This window comes from Salmo trutta, chromosome 12 (genome assembly GCF_901001165.1).
Source record: "Salmo trutta chromosome 12, fSalTru1.1, whole genome shotgun sequence".
NCBI lineage: Eukaryota > Metazoa > Chordata > Actinopteri > Salmoniformes > Salmonidae > Salmo > Salmo trutta.
In genome coordinates this window covers 14,387,209-14,411,302 of record NC_042968.1, presented here as the reverse complement: position 1 = coordinate 14,411,302, position 24,094 = coordinate 14,387,209, and the positions used below count along the sequence as shown (strand labels likewise).

Genomic DNA, 24,094 nt, shown 5'->3' with positions numbered 1-24,094 from the left:
CTACTCCTCAGTGTGAAGCCAAACATGAATCAAATTACAACCACCAACGTGATACAAATACGACCATTATTCTTGTATTATCACACAACTGCGTGAATACTCACACATAAAATAACAATACGTCTTCAATAGATTGTCATAAATAAATTCATAATAAAACACTATTTGATTGGTTAACAGTTGACAGTTGTTTTGAAGGGGCGACGTGCCGTGGAGGAAGAGTGTTCTTTTCGGAGAGCTCTGTGGTTGTTATTGATTTGTTTAACCTACTTTAAAAAGGCGACGGCATCACATACGCTCTTCCACAAGCGTCTCATAGGCTGCCGCTGGAAAGACGTCGATACGACCGCAACGTCTCAGAGCTGGTCTTAATAACCACCTCGCAGGATTAAATAGAGCCTGCCTCTTTATTTCAAACAGGCGCTCACAACAACAGAGACCGCATTAGCTGGGCTGCAGACAGTCAAATTAGCCTGCCTTGTCACACCGCTGCTTTGAAGATCCTCCAGGCAAAAGACTAGAAGAAGAATGGAAAGACTGAAGAAAGAAATACAGCCCTCCAGTCACCTGAGGATCGAACCAGAAACAACAACAACAGCATAGAGCTTTGATACTAAACCACCTGGAATAAGAACACAGATAAACCAGACAGAAATAGTCTGATCCACACCATGTTCCTCAGACAGCTGAGACAACTGTCAGACAGGGCAAAAAATATAGCGCAACAACAGAGCCTAATGACTGTCTGCACGTTGTAATATTAATTTAATCCAGTCTCACTGTCGTAGAGTTTCTGGATGTGTGTGAGGTTATGACATCACTGTACAAAGGAAAATGGTGGTGGTCAATGGTGTGTGTGTGTGTACCTGGGATGCGAGGACCGTTCAAGGGGTTGGACAGGGCCATGCCTATCTCTGTCATGCCGTAGCGCTCCAACAGGGTGTGTCCTGTGATCTCCTCCCAGCGTAGCAGGGTGGGCTGGGGCAGGGCGGACGAGCCAGACACCATCAGCCTGGGGACAGAGGGGCCAGTCTGGGTCACACTCAGTGAAGGACCAGGCTCTGATGAAGCCATCTCTTTTCAATGCCCTTAGCATTGACTGGAGTAGCTTCAGGTTGGTGTAGGGTTGCAAAGGGAGGGTATATTACTGTAAACTTTCTAAGTTTACCAGTGAACTACCAGAATTATGGTGACGTTCAAGTTTTTGGGTGAATTTTACAAGATGACATCTAGTGGCCTTTTGGAGTACTTCAGATTATTACAGGTGTCTAATGATCTCTGGCCCTCTGTGTGGCCTTATCACATGTCAAATATATCAAATAAACAAATAAGATGATTTTCAACAACAACAAAAATTTGACAAAGCTGTAAAACCTTAGCCCAAATCAGGATTCCTCAACTGGCAGCCTATTTCTTTCATTAAAAAGCAACTGCTCGCTTTGAAAACAGCCCATGTGGCATTGATGAGTCAGAAACATTTATTCTAGTGTCAAAATTGACTACAAAGTGTAAATAGAATAATTTTGGTCATAAAGTCAGTCTCGTTCAAAACAGAGATTTGCAAGGTGATGGGATAAAATGGTATGTCACGGAATGAAGGATACAGCACCCAAGTAATCCTTCATTCGGAGAGCAGCTGCACGCGACCCAATCATAACGCCCATGGCCAATTTGGTTTGACGTTCAATGTCCCTATGGGGCTAGTTAAGGACCATCAGTAAATTACACAATGTACATTGGACAATATTTGAAAATGACAAAACCTCAAACCAACTATAAATTGTAGAAATTCATATACAATAATGAAAGCATTTAATGTGCAACATGATAATTTTGTCCTATTCACATTGTGTAATTTATTTTAAGGTCCCTAACTAGCCCCAGAGATAGGCTATCCAATGTCAAACCTACTTTGCCACGGTCGCACACCAGCCGGCTGAAGCTAATTGGAGAAAGAAGTTGTCTAGCACAAGCTGACCTAGGTGGCTTCAAGACCTGGTTTGACCGTTTCAAGTTATCTAGAAAGGTGAGTGACTGCAACTGTGTACTGTTTTAGCAGAGTGAATGTACAAACTCTTGTCACCTGCAAACACACACACAAGAGACACCTACATTAAACCACACCCAACTCTTGTTTGGCTTGTTGCAGTCAGTGCCGCTGCATTTCTTAACGAAAAACGAGGCCAGATCATAGGGGGTTTCAGCATGAAATATCCTTTATTTATTTTTTTACACTTTTATTTATTTTACTATGTCAATATGTCTTTGTTGTCAATGTTTTGGCGCCAAACTGGTGGCAATTGTGAAAAAAGTAAATAGGTTCAAGAGTTGATTAGATGCTTTTTTTCATTAATTAGGCCATTTTCTCTTGAACCAAATGGTCTATCCACTAGAAGCATAAAAACATGTATACTATATATGATTTTTTTTTTTAAAGTTATTCAATTATACATTATCAAAGTTACCTTAAATGTTCTGTTAATTACCAAAATCACAGAAGATTCAGGTCACTTTGGTAAATTACCGGTAGCTTTGCAACTTTAGGTTGGGGTAACATAAGAGCTAGGCTTTATATAGAGTTTATAACTCTATTCCATCTGTTGCGTCCCACTGCTTTCTTCACTCTCTCTTGAGCATAAGCCCTGGTACATTTGGAGAAAGCGTCTGTCACATCTCTCTACAAAGCCCCGTCTCTCTTTAAATCCCATCCCTTTGATCTCTGACACGTGTCCCTTCCCCTTCAAACTCTCTCTTCACTCTCTGACGGAATGAGAAACCACTGGCCAGATTCACGAGAACCCATTCGCTCTGAAGATGTCTTTTAAGAATGCAATTTCATCACAATAGATAAGCAATGAGCTTGTTAAAGATATGAATATTATGATACCGCTACTGATGGAGATCTACTCGTTTCCTGTGGTATTGATACTCGTATAAGTAGACTATAAGGTTCTTGTTACCTGATCCTCTCCTTGCAGACAGCCCTGACAAAGTCCTGGACGCGTGGCTGGGTGAAGTGCTGCTCATAGTGCTGGATCAGCTTGGAGTAGATGGTTGGAACAGCCATGAACACATTCACCATAGGAGCCTTGGAGCTGAGGAGGACCTCCCATACCTGAGGGGGAGAGAGGGAGGGAGGGAGTCAGAAAGATTAGCCACCCCATATTAATACAAACAAAACCATTACATCCAGATCACAATATGTAAAGCAGATGGATAGGGTGCCATGGTATTGTGTGTACATTATTTACAGTGAGGCGAGGGCCTGACTAAAGATGAAAACTATCAACAGGCTAGTTTATTACAAAAACGTTGACAGGATCGGCAAAGGTCAGTCTAACTTAGAGAGGGATTCAACAGGAACGTTACTGAGGTCAGTCATAACGCTGGGGCACGTTGCCTTTTAAAAATACCTTTTGCCCGCATTTTTAAAAACGTGTTTACATATGTGTTCTAAGAGCATTCGTGCCCAGAGCCAGTCGCCCCCCTCCTCCTCTTTCAGTCGTACACAGAGACGGATGCACATAAACAGAGACTAACTGATAGATGGCTACACATTTATACATAAGCGCCTCGCATACACTCACGCATGGACAAAGCTACTTACACAGTACCCACACATACAAACACATACACACAGATATTATGAGTCCCTCACACACACACCCCCGGCACGCCTGGCTGCACCCCCAGCACAGTGGGAGGACAGTGTGAATTAATTGAAGGTGAACGACAGATTCTCCTTGGCTCTGTCCCCCTTGGGAGGCACATGCACGTCTCTCCCTCCTAGAACCTCCTCCCTCATTCTTCCTCATTCTCCCTCCCTCCCTCTCTCACACACCCTCACTCTCTCCATTTCATAATTTCCTGCTTCACTGCCCCTACTCTTATCAGTCTTCCTCTGTCTGTCCCTCTCTCCATCACCCCCCCCCCCACACAGATTCCCTCCTCATCTGCCACCAATTTCTCAACTTCCCCTCCTCCCTGTCCTCTTAACTCACCCTTTTTTACTTCCTACTCCCTTATGATTCTCCCCCTTCTCAATTTACCTGCTTTGTCATTTTATCAACCCCACCCTTTCACTCCTCTTCCCTTCATCAAGCTCTAAATATTGCAATATCAAAATAGATTAAGGTTTAAAAATGATGTATTAAATAAACAGGCAGAAGTGTGGACTATCCCACAGAGACCCATCTATTCACACAAACTCACAAAACTTTATCTATCTGCTCAGCCACACACATCCACAACCGCGCGCACACACGGACAGACTAGATAGCAGGGTTCAGAGGGGAATATTATTTCCTGTGTCTGTTCTGGGCATTCTGGGCCGTGTCTATCAAGCGCAGTGGAGCGCTTCCCCCAGCAGCCACTCAGGAGGGGGGAAAAGCCAATTTATGTCCGTCAAAGAGCTGCCCTCCACCTGGGGGAGTGTATGTTGGAGACCCTCGGCTGCAGCCTGCATCCCAAACAGCCCTTAACCCAGCAGCACCCAGCTACTCTCTACTAGCCCTGTAGCCAGTACCTTTTCTCCACCACCACCATACAATGCTGCAGTCAGTACAGTTGTGTGAGGATGGATCATGAACTCCCAGCCATTAACCTCAGGTTCTCTGCTCTCCTGGCCTCTGGTCCATGACTTCAGTCCTGGTATGTTCTGTTATCTCTCCTACTGTACTCATGGCTGGAGCCCACTGACATTACAACCAGTAGATAGTGATAGCACTGACGTCATCCACGTATTCCTATGGCAAACTCCTGATGGTGCACGAAGCCGGAAGTATTTGAAGCGCGCAATATTGCTGAATGAGACTGAATGGCACCCCCCCAAAAATCGCTAAGAATCGTGGTTAAAGTGACCATAACTAGCAAAGGATCATGGTCGATGTAGTCGTTTTAATCTTGCCTGAGAGTCAACCTTAATGTCTACGGCATTTTTTAAAACCTTTTTTTAACTAGGCAAGTGAGTTAAGAACAAATTCTTATTTTCAATGATGGCCTAGGAACACTGCCTTGTTCAGGGGCAGAACGACAGATTTTTACCTTGTCAGCTCAGGGATTTGATCTTGCAAACTTTTGGTTACTAGTCCAACGCTCTAACCACTAGGCTACCTGCCGCGAGCCTCCTCATAGCCTGTCGGACCATAATTGGTCTGTGTCAGCCCGCAGTGTTGCCAACTCCTCAGTAAGGAAAGTAGCTATTGGTTGTCCTAAAAGTCGCTAAATCACATCACCTAATTTGCCTAATTGGCCATGTGCATGTAATTGTGATGGACGCTGTAGGAGAGAGGAATAACGTCGTGGGAGAGACAAAAAGTGAGTAAAAAACACCCTAAATATGTTTAGAACTACAAATGAAATTTCTTCTGTCGAGTCTTGGTTTTTTTAATGTCACAATTCCAGCCCTCCTCCTTTATCCGGGCTTGGGACCGGCAAAAGTGACCCAAAAGAGACACTCTGGCGGTGTTACTTAGTTTTCTATTTTATTTTTTATTTAATTTAAAAAAAAGTTTTTTGTTTTTTAGTTTAGTTTGGTTTCTAACCTTATGGTCCACTTAGGAGCCTACAACAAGTCACAGTAAAACATTACATTTTTTAACCATAACATTTTTTACATTTTGTTTGTATACAATCTACATTAACAATCTAAATGGACCAAAAAGAGACAATTGAAAAAAACTGTCAATGGCAATGTGAGAAAATGATGGTAACTAGTCTGGCCCTAATTCAGGTTAATTGTTTTTTTCCCCCCAGACCCCCCTCCACACACACACACACACACACAGGCTGTGCTGGCTCACAGAAAGAGTGGGTCATCTTCATTTTGGTCAAGGCTCTCTATGGCAGGTTCAGCAACTGAGGGAGCTGACTTAAATGAGTAAGCAGCTGATGTGCCAAAAAGCTGTAAAACATTATCAGGCAGCTGGTGCTCATAGCAAGCCTCACCAGACAGCTTCAGTCCATATCCAATGTACAGGATGGAGTTACGGGTCTGCAAGGACATCTGATTTCTAAGTTTGCTTTTTACCACACTCATCTGGCTGAATACTCTCTCGACTTCAGCATTCAAGTGTGGCAAGGACAACACAGACACAGCAGCCATGGCAAGTTCTTGAAACGGGTTGATATCAGCTGCATCCCTGAACTTCCAAATCTCACTCCAGAAGCCCAGTGTGTTTTTTGTCTCATTCCATTTACTAAGATGGATGGCATGCCATTGCTGTACAATCTTGTCTATCTCTGCATGGGAGTAGCCAAGGAGCTTGGCTATTTTTTCTATTTCTCCAGGGCTCTTGTTGTACTTTAGAGTTTCCTCCCCATTGAAAACTGACATGTACTGCAACGCTTCGATGTTGTCCGGCAGTCTCACCCTCAACTCATTAGTGAGGGAGATGGTGAAGGCTACACACCACTTTCGGACATTGTTTTCATCCTCAGGCGCAAGGTGGAGCTCAGCTGCCTTTGACTCAAAAAGGTAACCAAGGTACGGTTTGGGACTGATGTATCCATCTATTGGCCCTTTGAGTACATCAACATTTGCCAGTGGATTCAGCACCCTGCTGCTCACAGACCTGATCAGGCTAACCAAGCTGTCAAGTAGCTTAAGAGGATCTACTTGCTCTCCCTCAAAAATCTCCAATAACACCAGAAAAAGTCGCTAGATATGTCGCTAGTCGATTTAAAAAAAATGTGTCGCTAGAGGGGTCTGAATACTCGCTAAATATACCGACAAAGTTGCTAAGTTGGCAACACTGTCAGCACGTGATCCTATGTGATGACAAATGTAGTAGTCAGAATATAAAAATATCTTGATTTGTTGCGAATTTGCGAAAAATAATTCACCGTAGGGGCGATCATAATTTACATAGGCTTTTTAAGGCAGACCAGAGCTTTTGGTACCGACCAGCAGAGCTCGAGATTTCACGCTCCAGGCCGGACACTGGGGGCCTGCTGGAGCCACACACCCACTCCTCTGCTTGATCGCCCGAGCAGAGCACTCCTTCCTCTGGGGTCAGAGACAGTCATGCATAGGGACCTCCTACCATCCCTCCATCCACTCACACAGACACACCAGGGTTTCCGTTAGGAACATGTTGTGCCGGACAACGTGACCGGGAAGATTTTAATTTACTGGCCATTTGAGAAATTTACCAGACCCATATGAATTGGTTGCGTAACCAATTAGGGTGTCCACCCACTGTGCTCAGAATGAAATAAATCACATTTAGATTATGGTAATTCCACCGAACAGAACATGCAATTCCTGTAATGAAGAAGCCAATAAAATATTTGCCAAAATGCAATTAGTGGGAAACACCATTCTAAACAGTTCACCTGATGAGAGCTGTTCCATATGTGACAGAAATGAAAATCTCTGTTAGAAACGTAGAGGGGCAATCTAATAACAACAACTAGGATGGGTTGTTAATATGACCAGTAGAACAGGAAAGAAATGGCAAATACATTTGCCAAAATTAGGCTATATTGACCTATTTACTCCTGTCTATACAGAAACAAATCAAATCATTCAAAATACTTCACCAGAAAGCATGACTTAGCCACAGAAGCGTCGAGGATCATTAGCTTCTTCAATTTTTTTTGCTGTGGATTGTTTCAAATCACAAGCTTTTATAGGCCTCTGCCTATTTGGGAAGCCCGCAATTTGGGCAGCGCACATGGCAATAGGTCTAGTTGATTAATGAGTTGCGGCTGTCAGTGAAAAGCAACTAAAATGTGTGTGAAGATAATGTGTCTTGAGTACTTTTTAAAATGTTGAGACAAGGGAGAAGTGTGTGGCAAAGACATGGGCGAGATCCTTTTAACACATACATTTGGATAGCCACGCTTGCTTCGGCATCATGTTGGTGCTAGCAAGCAGGCTAGGTAGTGCTAGGTATCAACAGTCAATCCAGTAGTGGCTGGAAACTAGTGAGCTTCGATTGATCAATAGCAACGCGATTTCTCTGACTATTAGTATAAAGTTAAACTTTCCCCAACTGTGGTTCCGGCCCTGTTCACATCCACCGCCCGTGCTCGCATCGCCCAACGGTCCCCGTGCCCACTTCGCTTCCTTAATTGAAAATGAGTGGACTTCCGTTGTTTCATCGCCCCCAACGTGATAGAAGTACCTGGCCTGCTGTGGGGAAATGTAGGAAAGTTCCCATTTGGGGATGTCTGATTGTCTTAACTCACCAGGTCAACCACTATTAAATTGAGCTTCTAAGTAATTTTCTCTTCACCTCACACAGTAAGTTAATTAAATCCGTTTTTTTAACATCCATTGCTAATGATAATATATTAAAACCAGGGGCGCAACTTTCACTGGGGACGGGGGGGTCATGCCCCCCCCCACATTCTGAAATTGCATTTTTGTCCCCCCCAGTTTTAGGTGTGCTTTAGGACCATGCGGACGCCTCAGAGCGGTTGGCTGGATTTAGGACCAAGTGGACACCACAGCGCAGGCTGTCAGAGGGAAAAGCTTCTGGTAGGCTGGCTGGACCAGCACAGGAGAGTTGAACATAGTTCAGTGTGTATGTGTTGCGCTCTTTCACCAAGTTGTAAAAGCAAGAACTGGCTACTCTTTAGTTTACTGATGTAGCTGGCAAGGTAACTGTTGTTTAACTTAACAGGAAAGAACTAAACTAGTGTTTATTCGCAGTGCTGACCTAGTATTGTAACTGACATGTACAGTAATGTTAGCTAATGGTTCATCCCCTCTTGACTGAGTTGAATTAATTAGCTACTCTAGCCAGCTATCTGTCAGATAGTAATAATTGCCACCTCATATCGCTATCTATAACAGCTATTGTTTGTATGGAAATGTTTTGTAGACATTGTTTTGTTCCGTTTCAACAGAAGTAAATGAACTTGGCTAGCTTTTGTAAGTTTATGTACCGTTGAGAGCTTGCCAAAAGTTGGCTAACTTTAGCTATTCTTTTTGCCTCAATCACACTAGACCTGAATCAAACGATAAAACTAAACAATTGAAGACCAATATTCTGATGTTTTTTCAATGCAATGTGAGTTTTTATTATTCAGTACAGAATGTAATGTTATTGAGCTGTCAGTTTCCTTAGCTAATTCTCTATTTTTCACACGGGCACATTAATGAACAGCTCTAACTACAGGCTTCACTGTTATGGTGCACAGTAGAAGTCTGCGCAGGAACGATTTCGTAATCCCGCTCCCGTCCGCAGCTTTTCATACCGCACTCCGCCCGCAATTATGCGCCCTATAGGCAATATCAAATACGCAAAAATAAAAATAGGTTAAATTACCAGAGATTCTCACATGGTCCTTATATTAGACTATCTGTATTACAGGACTATATCAACCAATGTGATAGATGTAGTTTAAAGAGAGCAGAGTTGGAGAGACTTGAGCTATTTTCATAGCATACCTTTTAGGAGAGGGAAGATTTTCAGACGGAGAAATATATGTGATCAATATTTACATATACGCAATGTAGTAAACTATACCCTAATCATATAACTATTTAGGAAGTAAATTTCCTTGGACAGATAACTGCCCCGTGCTTCTCTGCCCATTTTGATTTGTTTAACTACATGATTCCATATGTGTTATTTCATACTTTTGATGTCTTCACTATTATTCTACAATGTAGAAAATTGTACAAATAAAAACCCTTGAATGAGTAGGTGTGTCCAAACTTCTGACTGGTACAGTATGTATATATATATATATATATATATATATATATATATATATATATATATATATATATATATATATATACACACACCATTCAAAAATTTGGGGTCACTTAATAATGTCCTTGTTTTTGTAAGAAAAGCACATTTTCTGTCCATTAAAATAACATCAAATTGATCAGAAATACAGTGTAGACATTGTTAATGTTGTAAATAACTATTGTAGCTGGAAACGGCAGATTTTTTATGAAATATCTACATAGGCGTACAGAGGCCCATTATCAGCAACCATCACTCCTGTGTTCCAATGGCACGTTGTGTTAGCTCATCCAAGTTTATAATTTGAAAAGGCTAATTGATCATTAGAAAACCCTTTTGCAATATGTTAGCCCAGCTGAAAACTGGTGTGCTAATTAAAGAAGCAATAAAACTGGCCTTCTTTAGACTAGTTGAGTATCTGGAGCATCAGCATTTGTGGGTTCGATTTCAGGCTCATTAGAGTGTCTAGTTTGAGAAACAGAAGCCTCACAAGTCCTCAACTGGCAGCTTCATTAAAAAGTACCCGCAAAACACCAGTCTTAATGTCAACAGTGAAGAGACAACTCCGGGATGCTTGCCTTCTAGGCAGAGTTGCAAAGAAAAAGCCATATCTCAGACTGGCCAATAAAAAAAAGAAAATTAAGATGGGCAAAAGAACACAGACAATGGACAGAGGAAGATTGGAAAAAAGTGTTATGGACAGACGAATCTAAGTTTGAGGTGTTCGGATCACAAAGAAGAACATTCGTGAGACGCAGAAAAAATGAAAAGATGCTGGAGGAGTGCTTGGCGCCATCTGTCAAGCATGGTGGAGGCAATGTGATGGTCTGGGGGTGCTTTGGTGGTGATAAAGTGGGAGATTTGTACAGGTTAAAAGGGATCTTGAAGAAGGAAGGCTATCACTCCATTTTGCAACGCCATGCCATACCCTGTGGACGGCGCTTAATTGCAGCCAAAAATCTTCCTACAACAGGACAATGACCCAAAGCACAGCTCCAAACTATGCAAGAACTATTTAGGGTAGAAGCAGCCAGCTGGTATTCTGTCTATAATGGAGGGGCCTAGCACAGCCACTTGGATCTCAACCCTATTGAGCTGTTGTGGGAGCAGCTTGACCGTATGGTACGTAAGAAGTGCTCATCAAGGCAATCCAATTTGTGGGAGGTGCTTCAGGAAGCATGGGGTGAAATCTCTTCAGATTACCTCAACAAATTAACAACTATAATGCCAAAGGTCTGCAAAGCTGTAATTGGTGCAAATGGAGGATTCTTTGACGAAAGAAAAGTTTGAAGGACACAATTATTGTTTCAATAAAAAAAAATTTTTATAACCTTGTCAACGTCTTGACTATATTTCCTATTCATTTTGCAACTCATTTCATGTATGTTTTCATGGAAAACAAGGATATTTCTAAATGACCCCAAACTTTTGAAGGGTAACACACACACTACCGGTCAGAAGTTTTAGAACACCTACTCATTCAAGAGTTTTTCTTTATTTTGACTATTTTCTACATTGTAGAATAATAGTGAAGACATCAAAACTATGAAACAACACATATGGAATCATGTAGGAACCAAAAAAGTGTTAAACAAATCAAAATAGATTTTATATTTGAGATTCTTCAAATAGCCACCCTTTGCCTTGATGACAGCTTTGCACACTCTTGGCATTCTCTCAACCAGCTTCCAACAGTCTTGAAGGAGTTCCCACATATGCTGGCTGCTTTTCCTTCACTCTGCTCATCCCAAACCATCTCAATTTGGTTGAGGTCAGGGGATTGTGGAGGCCAGGTCATCTGATGCAGCACCATTACTCTCTTGTTCGGTCATTGTCCTGTTGAAAAACATATGATAGTCCCACTAAGTCCAAACCAGATGGGATGGTGTATCGCTGCAGAATGCTGTGGTAGCCATGCTGGTTAAGTGTGCCTTGAATTCTAAATAAATTACAGACAGTGTCACCAACAAAGCACCCCCACATCATAACACCTCCTCCTCCATTCTTTCCGATGGGAAATACACAGGCAGAGATCATCCGTTCACCCACACCGCGTCTCACAAAGACACGCGGTTGGAAACAAAAATCTCAATTTGAACTCCAGACCAAAATAAACATTTCCACCTTTTTTGGCCTAAGCAACTCTCTTATTATTAGTGGTGTCCTTTAGTAGTGGTTTCTTTGCAGCAATTTGACCATGAAGGTTTGATTCACAGTCTCCTCTGAACAGTTGCTGTTGAGATGTGTCTGTTACTTGAACTCTGTGAAGCATTTATTTGGGCGATAACACTAATGAACACTATCCTCAGCAGCAGAGGTAACTCTGGGTCTTCCATTCATGTGGAGGTCCTCTTGAGAGCCAGTTTCATCATAGCGCTTGAAGGTTTTTGCAACTGCACTTGAAGAAACGTTTAAAGTACCTTGAAATGTACCGTATTGACTGACCTTCATGTCTTAAAGTAATGGACTGTCGTTTCTCTTTACTTATTTGAGCTGTTCTTGCCATAATATGGACTTGGTCTTTTGCCAAAAAGGGCTATCATCTGTATACCACCCCACCTTGTCACAATACAACTGATTGACTCAAACGCATTAAGAGGGAAAGAAATTCCACAAATTAACTTTAACAAGGCACACCTGTTAATTGAAATGCATTCCAGGTGACTACCTCATGAAGCTGGTTGAGAGAATGCCAAGAGTGAGCAAAGCTGTCATCAAGGCAAAGGGTGGCTATTTGATTTGTTTAACACTTTTTTGGTTACTACATGATTCCATGTGTGTTATTTCATAGTTTTGATGTCTTCACTATTATTCTATAATGTAGAAATTGTAAAAAAAAAATAATAAGAAAAACCCTTGAATGAGTAGGTGTTCTAAAACTTTTGACCGGTAGTGTGTGTGTTCATATACACATCTGACAGGTGTGACATATCAAGAAGCTGATTAAACAGCATGATCATCACACAGGTGCACCTTGTGCCAGGGACAATAAAAGGCCACTATAAAATGTGCAGTTTTGTCACACAGCACAATGCCACAAATGCCTCAAGTTTTGAGGGAGTGTGCAATTGGCATGATGACTGCAGGAATGTCCACCAGAGCTATCGCCAGAGAATTAAATGTTAATTTCTCTACCATAAGCTGCTTCCAACATTATTTTAGGGAATTTGCCAGTACGTCCAACTGGCATTACAACCGCAGACCATGTGTAACCACACCAGCCCAGGACCTCCATATCTGGCTTCTTCAACTGCAGCATAGTCTGAGACCAGCCACCTGGACAGCTGATGAAACTGAGGAGTATTTCTGTCTGAATAAAGCCCTTTTGTGGGGAAAAACTTATTCTGATTGCCTGGGTCTGGCTACACAGTGGATGGGCCTGGCTCCCAAGTGGGTAGGCCTATGCACTCCCAGGCCCACCAATGGCTGCACTCCTGCCCAGTCATCTGAAATCCATAAATTAGGGCCTAACAAATTTATTTCAATTACCGAGTTAATTCTATGTAACTCAGTAAAATCGCTGAAATTGTTGCATTTATAGTTTTGTTCAGTATACAGTTGAAGTCGGAAGTTTACATACACCTTAGCCAAATACATTTAAACTCAGTTTTTCACAATTCCTGACATTTAATCCTAGTATAAATTCCCTGTCTTAGGTCAGTTAGGATCACCACTTTATTTTAAGAATGTGAAATATCAGAATAATAGTTGAGAGAACAATTTATTTCAGCTTTTATTTCTTTCATCACATTCCCAGTGGGTCATAAGTTTACATACACTCAATTAGTATTTGGTAGCATTGCCTTTAAATTGTTTAACTTGGGTCAAACGTTTTGGGTAGCCTTCCACAAGCTTCCCACAATAAGTTGGGTGAATTTTGGCCCATTCCTCCTGACAAAGCTGGAGTAACTGAGTCAGGTTTGTAGGCCTCCTTGCTCGCACACGCTTTTTCAGTTCTGCCCACAAATTTTCTATAGGATTGAGGTCAGGGCTTTGTGATGGCCACTCCAATACCTTGACTTTGTTGTTCTTCAGCCATTTTGCCACAACTTTGGAAGTATGCTTGGGGTCATTGTCCATTTGGAAGACCCATTTGCGACCAAGCTTTAACTTCCTGACTGATGTCTTGAGATGTTGCTTCAATATATCCACATAATTTTCCGTCCTCATGATGTCATCTAGTTTGCGAAGTGCACCAGTCCCTCCTGCAGCAAAGCATCCCCACAACATGATGCTGCCACCTCCGTGCTTCACGGTTGGGATGGTGTTCTTCGACTTGCTAGCCTCCCCTTTTTCCTCCAAACATAACGATGGTCAGTATGGCCAAACAGTTCTATTTTTGTTTCATCAGACCAGAGGACATTTCTCCAAAAAGTACTATCTTTGTCCCCATCTGCAGTTGCAAACTGGAGCAGTGGCTTCTTCCTTGCTGAGCGGCCTTTCAGGTTATGTCGATATAGGACACGTTTGACTGTGGATATAGATACTTTTGTACCCGTTTCCTCCAGCATCTTCACAGGGTCCTTTGCTGTTGTTCTGGGATTGATTTGCACTTTTCACACCAAAGTACATAGATTTCTAGGAGACAGAATGCGTCTCCTTCCTGAGTGGTATGACGGCTGCGTGGTCCCTGGTGTTTATACTTGCGTACTATTGTTTGTACAGATGAACGTGGTACCTTCAGGCATTTGGAAATTGCTACCAAAGATGAACCAGACTTGTGGAGGTCTACAATTCTTTTTCTGAGGTCTTGGCTGATTTATTTGATTTTCCCATGATGCCAAGCAAAGAGCCACTGAGTTTGAAGGTAGGCCTTGAAATACATCCACAGGTACACCTCCAATTGACTCAAATGATGTCAATTAGCCTATTAGAAGCTTCTAAAGCCATGACATAATTTTGGATGTAAACTTCTGACCCACTGGAATTGTGATAAGGTGAATTATAAGTGAAATAATCTGTCTGTAAACAATTGTTGGAAAAATGACTTGTGTCATGCACAAAGTTGATGTGCTAACCGACTTGCTAAAACTATAGTTTGCTAACAAGAAATTTGTGGAGTGGATGAAAAACGAGTTTTATTGACTACAACCTAAGTGTATGTAAACTTCCGACTTCAACTGTATATATATCATTGTAATGGCTGGAATGGAATAAATGTGGTTTCCACATGTTTGACACCATTCCATTTCAATGAGCGCGTCCTTCAATAGCTCCTCCCACCAGCTCCAATAAAAAAAAAAAATATATATATATATATATATATATATATATATATATATATACTGCTCAAAAAAATAAAGGGAACACTTAAACAACACAATGTAACTCCAAGTCAATCACACTTCTGTGAAATCAAACTGTCCACTTAGGAAGCAACACTGATTGACAATAAATGTCTCATGCTGTTGTGCAAATGGAATACACAACAGGTGGAAATTATAGGCAATAAGCAAGACACCCCCAATAAAGGAGTGGTTCAGCAGGTGGTGACCACAGACCACTTCTCAGTTCCTATGCTTCCTGGCTGATGTTTTGGTCACTTTTGAATGCTGGCGGTGCTTTCACTCTAGTGGTAGCATGAGACGGAGTCTACAACCCACACAAGTGGCTCAGGTAATGCAGCTCATCCAGGATGGCACATCAATGCGAGCTGTGGCAAGAAGGTTTGCTGTGTCTGTCAGCGTAGTGTCCAGAGCATGGAGGCGCTACCAGGAGACAGGTAAGTACATCAGGAGATGTGGAGGAGGCCGTAGGAGGGCAACAACCCAGCAGCAGGACCGCTACCTCTGCCTTTGTGCAAGGAGGAGAAGGAGAAGCACTACCAGAGCCCTGCAAAATGACCTCCAGCAGGCCACAAATGTGCATGTGTCTGCTCAAACGGTCAGAAACAGACTCCATGAGTGTGGTATGAGGGCCCGACGTCCACAGGTGGGGGTTGTGCTTACAGCCCAACACCGTGCAGGACGTTTGGCATTTGCCAGAGAACACCAAGATTGGCAAATTCCCCACTGGCGCCCTGTGCTCTTCACAGATGAAAGCAGGTTCACACTGAGCGCGAGACAGACGTGACAGAGACTGGAGACGCCGTGGAGAACGTTCTGCTGCCTGCAACATCCTCCAGCATGACCGGTTTGGCGGTGGGTCAGTCATGGTGTGGGGTGGCATTTCTTTGGGGGGCCGCACAGCCCTCCATGTGCTCGCCAGAGGTAGCCTGACTGCCATTAGGTACCGAGATGAGATCCTCAGACCCCTTGTGAGACCATATGCTGGTGCGGTTGGCCCTGGGTTCCTCCTAATGCAAGACAATGCTAGACCTCATGTGGCTGGAGTGTGTCAGCAGTTCCTGCAAGAGGAAGGCATTGATGCTATGGACTGGCCCGCCCGTTCCCCAGACCTGAATCCAATTGAGCACATCTGGGACATCATGTCTCGCTCCATCCACTAACGCCACGTTGCACCACAGAATGTCCAGGAGTTGGCGGATGCTTTAGTCCAGGTCTGGGAGGAGATCCCACAGGAGACCATCCGCCACCTCATCAGGAGCATGCCCAGGCGTTGTAGGGAGGTCATACAGGCACGTGGAGACCACACACACTACTGAGCCTCATTTTGACTTGTTTTAAGGATATTACATCAAAGTTGGATCAGCCTGTAGTGTGGTTTTCCACTTTCATTTTGAGTGTGACTCCAAATCCAGACCTCCATGGGTTGATAAATTGGATTTCCATTGATTATTTTTGTGTGATTTTTTTGTCAGCACATTCAACTATGTAAAGAAAAAAGTATTTAATAAGATTATTTATTTCATTCAGATCTAGGATGTGTTGTTTAAGTGTTCCCTTTATTTTTTGAGCAGTGTATATATACTGCTAAAAAAAATAAAGGGAACACTTAAACAACACAATGTAACTCCAAGTCAATCACACTTCTGTGAAATCAAACTGTCCACTTAGGAAGCAACACTGATTGACAATAAATTGCACATGCTGTTCTGCTAATGGAATAGACAACAGGTGGAAATTATAGGCAAGTAGCAAAACACCCCCAAAAAAGGAGTGGTTGTGCAGGTGGTGACCACAGACCACTTCTCAGTTCCAATGCTTCCTGGCTGATGTGTTGGTCACTTTTGAATGCTGGCGGTGCTTTCACTCTAGTGGTAGCATGAGTGGCTCAGGTAGTGGCTCAGTGGCTCAGGTAGTGCAGCTCATCCAGCCGACGCTTCGCATTGCGCATGGTGATCTTAGGCTTGTGTACGTTCAGCTGCTCGACTATGGAAACTAATTTCATGAAAGTCCATACTAACATTTCTTGGGCTGATGTTGCTTCCAGAGGCAGTTTGGAACTCTGTAGTGAGTGTTGCAACAAAGGACAGACAATTTTTACACGCTACAGTACATGTTTCAGCGGTCCTGTTCTGTGAGCTTGTGTGGCCTACCACTTCGTGGCTAAGCCGTTGTTGCTCTTAGATGTTTCCACTTCACAATAACAGCACTTACAGTTGACCGGGGCAGCTCTAGCAGGGCAGAAATTGACGAACTGACTTGTTGGAAAGGTGGCATCCTATGATGGTGCCACGTTGAAAGTCACTGAGTTCTTCAGTAAGGCCATTCCACTGCAAATGTTTGTCTATGGAGATTGCATGGCTGTGTGCACGATTTTATACACCTATCAGCAACGGGTGCGGCCGAAATAGCCAAATCCACTCATTTGAAGGGGTGTCTACAAGGTTTGTAAATATAGTGTACTCTCAGTAAAATGTCTAACCGGTCTATTAGACAGTCACTCAGAAAAAGCCTGGAGCTACATTAATATATTATAGTATATCGATTTGTTTCTCATTATGACTTCAAGAAAATGAAAGAAAAATCTACAAGGCGTCCTTAGGGGTGAGAGCAAAGCGTCTGCTGTCTATTTTGTACACAAGGTCAGGTTAGGTACAAAGAAAGTGAAATGCTCTGATACTACAGTAAACCTCCTCTTTATTGGTTGTCCTCTACAGCCCTTACCTGTCAATCATACCCTTGACTCCCATTAAGTTCTCCTAGACCTTAAAACCCCTCTGACACCACCCCCCTAACCTACTCCACCACCACCCCTCAAAACAAGCACTATCATCCTTCAATGTCACCTCATCGATTGATCTGGCTCTAAAGCCTGTGCTGTGAGTTGGCGTGGTCAGATACAAAGCCACACAGGGCAATCCATCACCCAGCCCCAAACGCTTAGTGTGACAGTCTGGGGGGGAGCACTGCCTGCCTGCCTGGCTGCCTCCACCCCTGACCCCCAGCGGCCCGGCGGGATGAGGCAGAGGGGGCATCATGGACCTGTCCATGTCAGCTCAGCTCCAGGCTCTGTTATTGACGCCCTCGGCCCGGTGCTTTCAGCACAGCAACACTGCTACAATTAGCGCCAATGGCTGACAACTAGCCGATAAGGTTGAACAGCAGCCCCCGTCTACTCCCCACCCGCCTCCCACCCCGGTGTGTCTCCATTGTTCAGGTCTGTGGAGTGGATCCCCGCAAGTCCCTTACAGAGCACTACTTACTGCTAACACACACAAGGCAGACTGCAGTAGAATACCTGACAGCACACAGACAGGACATGAGGTGGGAGTCAACTGAAACAGCATGTTACAAGTAGTAGTAGTAGCAGTAGTAGTGTACTATAGTTGCAATGTACCTTCTGAGGCTGGAAGGTAGGCAGCATGACGGTGGTGGCACCCACCCAGAGAGGGCAGAGCAGCTTGTTGACGATGCCGTGGACGTGGTGCAGGGGCAAGGTGTGAAGGATGACATCATCTCTGGACCAGCCCCACTCTGACACCAGACCCTGAACCTGGGAGAGAGGGAGACATGAGAGATCCACTGAGCTATTTGGTCATACAATGTGTTCCTACCAGTTCTTTGGACATTTCCTTTCTACATAATGATGGGTAGCTCACTCAAAAGCGTTCATGGTGGTCCTGCCTGAAGGTTTCTTTCACTCCTTATCAAACATACTTATTAATGTAACCACCGTGCAAGAAGAGAGTTGACCCCTGTCTTTAGTGAGCAGGGCCAGATAGCTGGAAGGAGCAGAGGGAATGGATAGTGTCCCCAAGCGCTCAACCTTCCAGGAACCTTCTCTTCTGTGTCTCCTCACCGAGCTCCCTCCCTGAGCTTGTCGTTTCCAAATGAAGCTCCTTAATTGAGGGTGATCTAATTTTCCAGTCTATTGGACATGCAGGTCAATTGTGGTTGAAAATGTACCAAAATAAATCCTCCACAGCCTGAAGTGCCCCATGTAATGAAATTATTTGGCCGATTATTCAGAAAGCTCATGTGGAACAAAAGCAAAACGACACTGTGTCCGTCGTATGTGTAACCCCCGCCAACCCACCCTTACGTACTACCAAAGGGCTACAGAAAACTCAACAGAACCCCTATTAATACTTCAAGAGAAAAATACTTCTCTGAAGTTCACAGTACCGACACCAGGAAATAAAACATTAAAAAAATACTAACATTAACTACGTTTCCATCCAACTGGCGACAGGTTTTCATGCGAATATTATAAAATCCTTATAAAAACAATATGAGTTATGTTTCCATTTAATTGACTTGTTGCAGATAAAAGGCTGTGCGTGATGACGTAGTACATATAAACATGTGTTTTGCGGTTAAATTTCCATGTACCAAATAAAAATGAAGTTATCCGGGTTTCCATCGCATTTTGAACTCTACTGACAGTTGTCTCAAAACATTTTGCGTTATAGCCTACACGATGAGATTATTATGGAAAAAAGAGCGAAATTTATTTTGATCTATCAAACGGCAGCCAAGCATCGATGATCATGTCAGAAGAATAAGACCCTCGATATTTAGCATTGAAAGCAGCATCAAGCTCATCACCTTGCACTTTCGCCACCCTGTGAAGTTCATCATAACTTATTTCATCTGAAGCTTAATAAACTGCATGGTTTCCCAACGAGTTGTAGAGGGAGGACCACACACCATATCATCACGTGACTCCAAGTTTACTTTGATATGATGATTATTATATCGATATTTGCTCATAACAGCGTTTCCACCTACATTTCTTGCATTATTCATTTTACCGACACCTCATTTTGTCGATGTTTGGAAAATGTACCGAAAATGTTATGTTTCCTTCAGGACTGTCATGACATTTTTTTATCCGATACGTACTTTACTCAAAATTTTAACTTAACCTTTATTTTAACTAGGCAAGTCAATTAAGAACAAATTCTTATTTACAATGACAGCCTACACCGGCCAAACCCAGACGACGCTGGGCCAAATGTGAACCGCCCTATTGGACTCCCAATCACGGCCGGTTGTAATACAGCCTGGATTCGAACCAGGGTGTCTGTAGTGACGCCTCAAACACTGAGATGCAGTGCCTTAGACTGCTGCGCCACTCAGGAGCCCTAAAAAGGTTGGATGGAAACCTGATTAGTATCAGTAATGAAAAAAAGCTGAAGTTTAACTTTCAAAATTCAGTCCAACCTTCTGCCTGATCAAATATTCAACATGCCTCAGTACATCATTATGATAAACGGCAGTGTACAGAATTACAATAGTATTCATCTTATGCTCACAATTCATGCATATAACAATTGAATAATCAATTTACCATGGCCTGAATGTTGCTGTGAGTGTGGAGAACCCCTTTGGGCCTGCCTGTGGTGCCGCTGGTGTAGATGATCATGGCAGGACGCTGGGCCCAGTCTGTGATGCCAGGCTCAGGCTGGTTCTCTGGGGCTTCCAGCAGGGAGCTGAGGCTGGAGGTGGGGGGCAGCTGCAGGTAGGGCAGTCCCAGTCTGTGGGCCAGTGGCTCCATGATGTCTGCGTACGGCTGCCCAGCCACCAGCAGGGAGCTCTGGGAGTCAGAGATGATGTACTCCAGCTCAGACGGAGGGTGCTTCCTGTAGAGAGGCACGGCCGTGCCGCCACACATCCAGGATGCCCACTGGGCTACCGTGTACGAGGCATCGTTGGCACACAGGAAGGAGATGCGCTTCCCCTGCAGGTCCCCAGAGGGACAGTCCAGAGCTGCCTTGATACGCACAGCCAGGTCCCTACTACTGCCATACAAGTCCCTGTAGCTGTGGCTCCCACTGTCGTCCACTATGGCCAGCTTGTCCCTGTACACTTGGGCTCTGGAAAACACAGGGGCACTGTCCCCTGCTGCAACCTGCCTTGCTCTTGTGGAGGTGTAGGCTCTCCTCAGGACCTGTCCCAGCAGCCATCTCCCTGGCCCTGCCTCACACTGCAAGCAGCCAGAGGCCAAAGCAGAGCGCCACAGAGGGACTGAGTGACGTACTGCCCCTGGCAACATGATGGTAGACTATGCTGCTCAAAGCTACCAATGTTATCCTCATAAAAAGTCCATCCTGTCAAGCCACACAATGGTCACATTGGAATACCTGTTCATTTTGAGAGAGATTCATAATTAACATAGGCTAAGTGAAATTGTTTTCATAATAGACGCTATCCCTGCTATAGTGATATGACTGTATTTCTGACAGGCTTGCAGTTAGCCTTTATCCACAGTGACACCTCTATGAATACTGTGCAGGCTAGACTGCTGGCAAATATCTTGTTATGCCAAGCTGTTTATTTTGAAAGGACAAATCCTTCAGGGACAGGCAGTGGCACAGAATATAATCAATTTGTGGTGTGAGCACACTTGGTTTTTGCTTCAATCACTTTAGTATACAGTTTAGCTTTTACAGATACAGTGAAGTAGCTCTGCAACTTCAACAAACAGTCTGTCACCTGACTTGATCTTTGGACTTGAGGGTAATGGTGCAGCTAACTGGTTAGCTAACGTAACACCACTCAATGAATATGCTCATAAATAGCAGCTAGCTAACTGAGCTAGCTAGATCATGCTGGTGAAGACTCTGATTTTTAGCGAGAAAACCCGACTGTGTTTTACATTCTAACATGCGATGTTAGTATGTTTAAACGATATCCGTTTTCTCAAAGAGCGCAATGTTTGCTAACCTGGTAATTCAAACCTACTGCTAATGTAAATATTCACCTTACCCAAACACCGGTCATTCTCGTGACGGTGCGTCACAATAAAACTCCGAATGGAAACCGGAGCTAGAGTTTAGGGTTCTGGTTGTGAAACACGGAACAAAGCAATCTGAAAAGCCAGGTTTTGTTAAATTTGCAGGATATATAAACAATAGTACAAACAAGTATTTTTCATACTGCAATGCTTGACTACTTTAAAACACAGATGTATCTGTGCTTTATTATGATGTTAGGCTACACTTTCCAGGAAAAGGTGTGGAGTAAGAGGAGATGCTACTCCACTTTAACACAAAAGAGCCAATAACCTCTTAATTGAGTTATGTTTATGCAATTTGGCAATTCTATTTTATTTTAGGGGTTGATTTGTTTTCCTGGATCAAGAGTGGTTAGGAATCAAGTGGTAGAAGACTTCACTGACCTCTTAATATAACCTCTATGACTATGAGTAACCCATTCATTCATGTAAACTATGTCAAATCTCAATGTTTGGAGTTTGCAAACTTTAATCTCTTTCCACCTCCTCTTGCCTCAACCTGGTGGCATCTGTTGTTGAGAATCTCACTAAGACTTCTGTTGTGAACACGTGTCAATTCAAACTAAGACATGGGCCATGAGGGAGATGGACTAGGAGAGAAAGTGGGATATGCACCACACAGAGTTGTTTTGGCATTAGATCACTCTATGCCACTTCTCCAGTGTGCCAACTAGCTTGGCATCATCTCACAGAGCCGGGCACATTCAGCCACCAGCTGGCAGTCGCGGGCCTCAGATAAGAATTGTTCAGACATGGCACTCATTCAAAAAGTTTTCACTTCCCTGAACCCCTACATTGCAAACGAGGATGGCATGTTCCTATGAAACTGGAGGCTTTGTCTCAGAAAAACTCCCCTCCAGTTTCAGAAGTAGTATCGTCAAAGGGAGAGCCATTCCATTCACAGAGGAAACGCCAGTCGAGAAGATGCCACCAGCAGCTATATCATCTTCATAGAGCATCCCTTTATCAGAATATTGGCTCAGTAATTATTCATACAGATGACACCGCTATACTGATACGACCTAAACTGTCGAATGTGGATACATATTTTTGTTTTCTACGTTTGTACTTTGGTCACAAACACCATGTTTGTTTGGATTAAAACGGCTTATTTGCGGCTGTCGAGGTCAGCCATGTTGCTGACACATACCATAAGGCAGATCTGGAATTCCAGCCACTCAGCACTACACATGGAGCTGCTCTGGAGAGGCATACTGGGATGGACACAATGGGGGGCATGGTGACCTGGCGAACAGACGCTTGGCACTCCGCTCTCCTCTCAGGATGCCAGCCAGCGCCTGCCGTCTTGACGGAGCTCCGGAGCGGGAGTGCAACTTGGCCGGCAGCGGGCGCCAACTCCCCTTTCGGTTGGCACAGGACTGGCATAAGACTTCAGACAGGAGAGAGTGTGTGAGAGTGAGAGAGGACCCCCTCATATCTGAGGGAAGGAGAGGAGCGAGCTGGGAGAAGAAACCGTCGGGAGTGCCAGAACATGTGTCAGGTTGGCACCATGTGAGAATGATCTTGGCAAGCGCCTCTACTCTCCCCCTCTTGCCCCACTTGGAACACATGGTACGTCGGCAGCGGCATCTGGCCGCGTTGACTCTCAGCAGCTGCGCTTTGTCTTCGCCAGTTGGGACGCTTGGCACTGCCACTTCATCAACTACCTGTGGATCCTCCCGGGCGTGGAGGGGGCGATGAATTATTCTGAGCTGCAGCTGCAAACTTGACTTCCATCCAAGAGATGCAGCACTGTAAACATATGACTATCTCACGCCACCCACATACTAACCACCACGGCCGGGACCACTGCGTTTGGGCTGTACCCAAGCTTACTGGGATATGTCTCCTTGGGCGATGGTTTATTCTAGGCGAAAGACAGAGATACAGCTTTTTTTTCTTGTTGGGAGAAGTTGTTGATGCTTTCAAAAGCCAGCTGACAATTTTGCTGTACAAAGCGAACAAAAATGCATTCAATCTTTTGCTAAGGAATGATTACGAATGAATGGATGACCTTTCCACTCTCTTTTGAGTCTTTTCAAAATGATCGATGCGGAGGCACCGAGGTCATTTGTTAGAAAAGCTCTTAGAAATATTTTCAACTCAGAGGGAATAAATAACAGAACAAGAGACACTCTCCTTGGTTAACACAGTGTTTATCTTCTTACAGAGATGTCTGGAGAGGAATTGTATCACATGCTTTGCTATGACTGGATAGCTGTGACACTCTTTGGGACCTGACTGGGACCTCACTGATGCCTAGTGCTCCCCATCTGTGCAAAAACATGTTTGGTTTATGC

The 24,094-nt window shown here is 43.7% G+C and overlaps 1 protein-coding gene across 2 annotated transcripts in view; it reads right to left on the bottom strand.

Moving 5' to 3' along the window:
• Positions 1–21,800, bottom strand: part of acsf3 (acyl-CoA synthetase family member 3) — a 45,280-nt gene extending 23,480 nt beyond the window's left edge. The window contains exons 1-5 of one of the 2 annotated variants that reach the window (XM_029767202.1): positions 21,767–21,800; positions 20,349–21,141; positions 18,393–18,548; positions 2,961–3,115; positions 867–1,012 (exon numbers count right to left, since the gene is read on the bottom strand). In XM_029767202.1, the coding sequence (XP_029623062.1) occupies positions 867–1,012; positions 2,961–3,115; positions 18,393–18,548; positions 20,349–21,053 (1,162 nt within the window). In that variant the 5' untranslated portion in view covers positions 21,054–21,141; positions 21,767–21,800. Of the gene's footprint in view, positions 1–866; positions 1,013–2,960; positions 3,116–18,392; positions 18,549–20,348; positions 21,142–21,761 lie in introns of both variants that reach the window. The other variant, XM_029767203.1, reaches the window with a different exon arrangement.
• Positions 21,801–24,094: the final 2,294 nt, after the last annotated feature.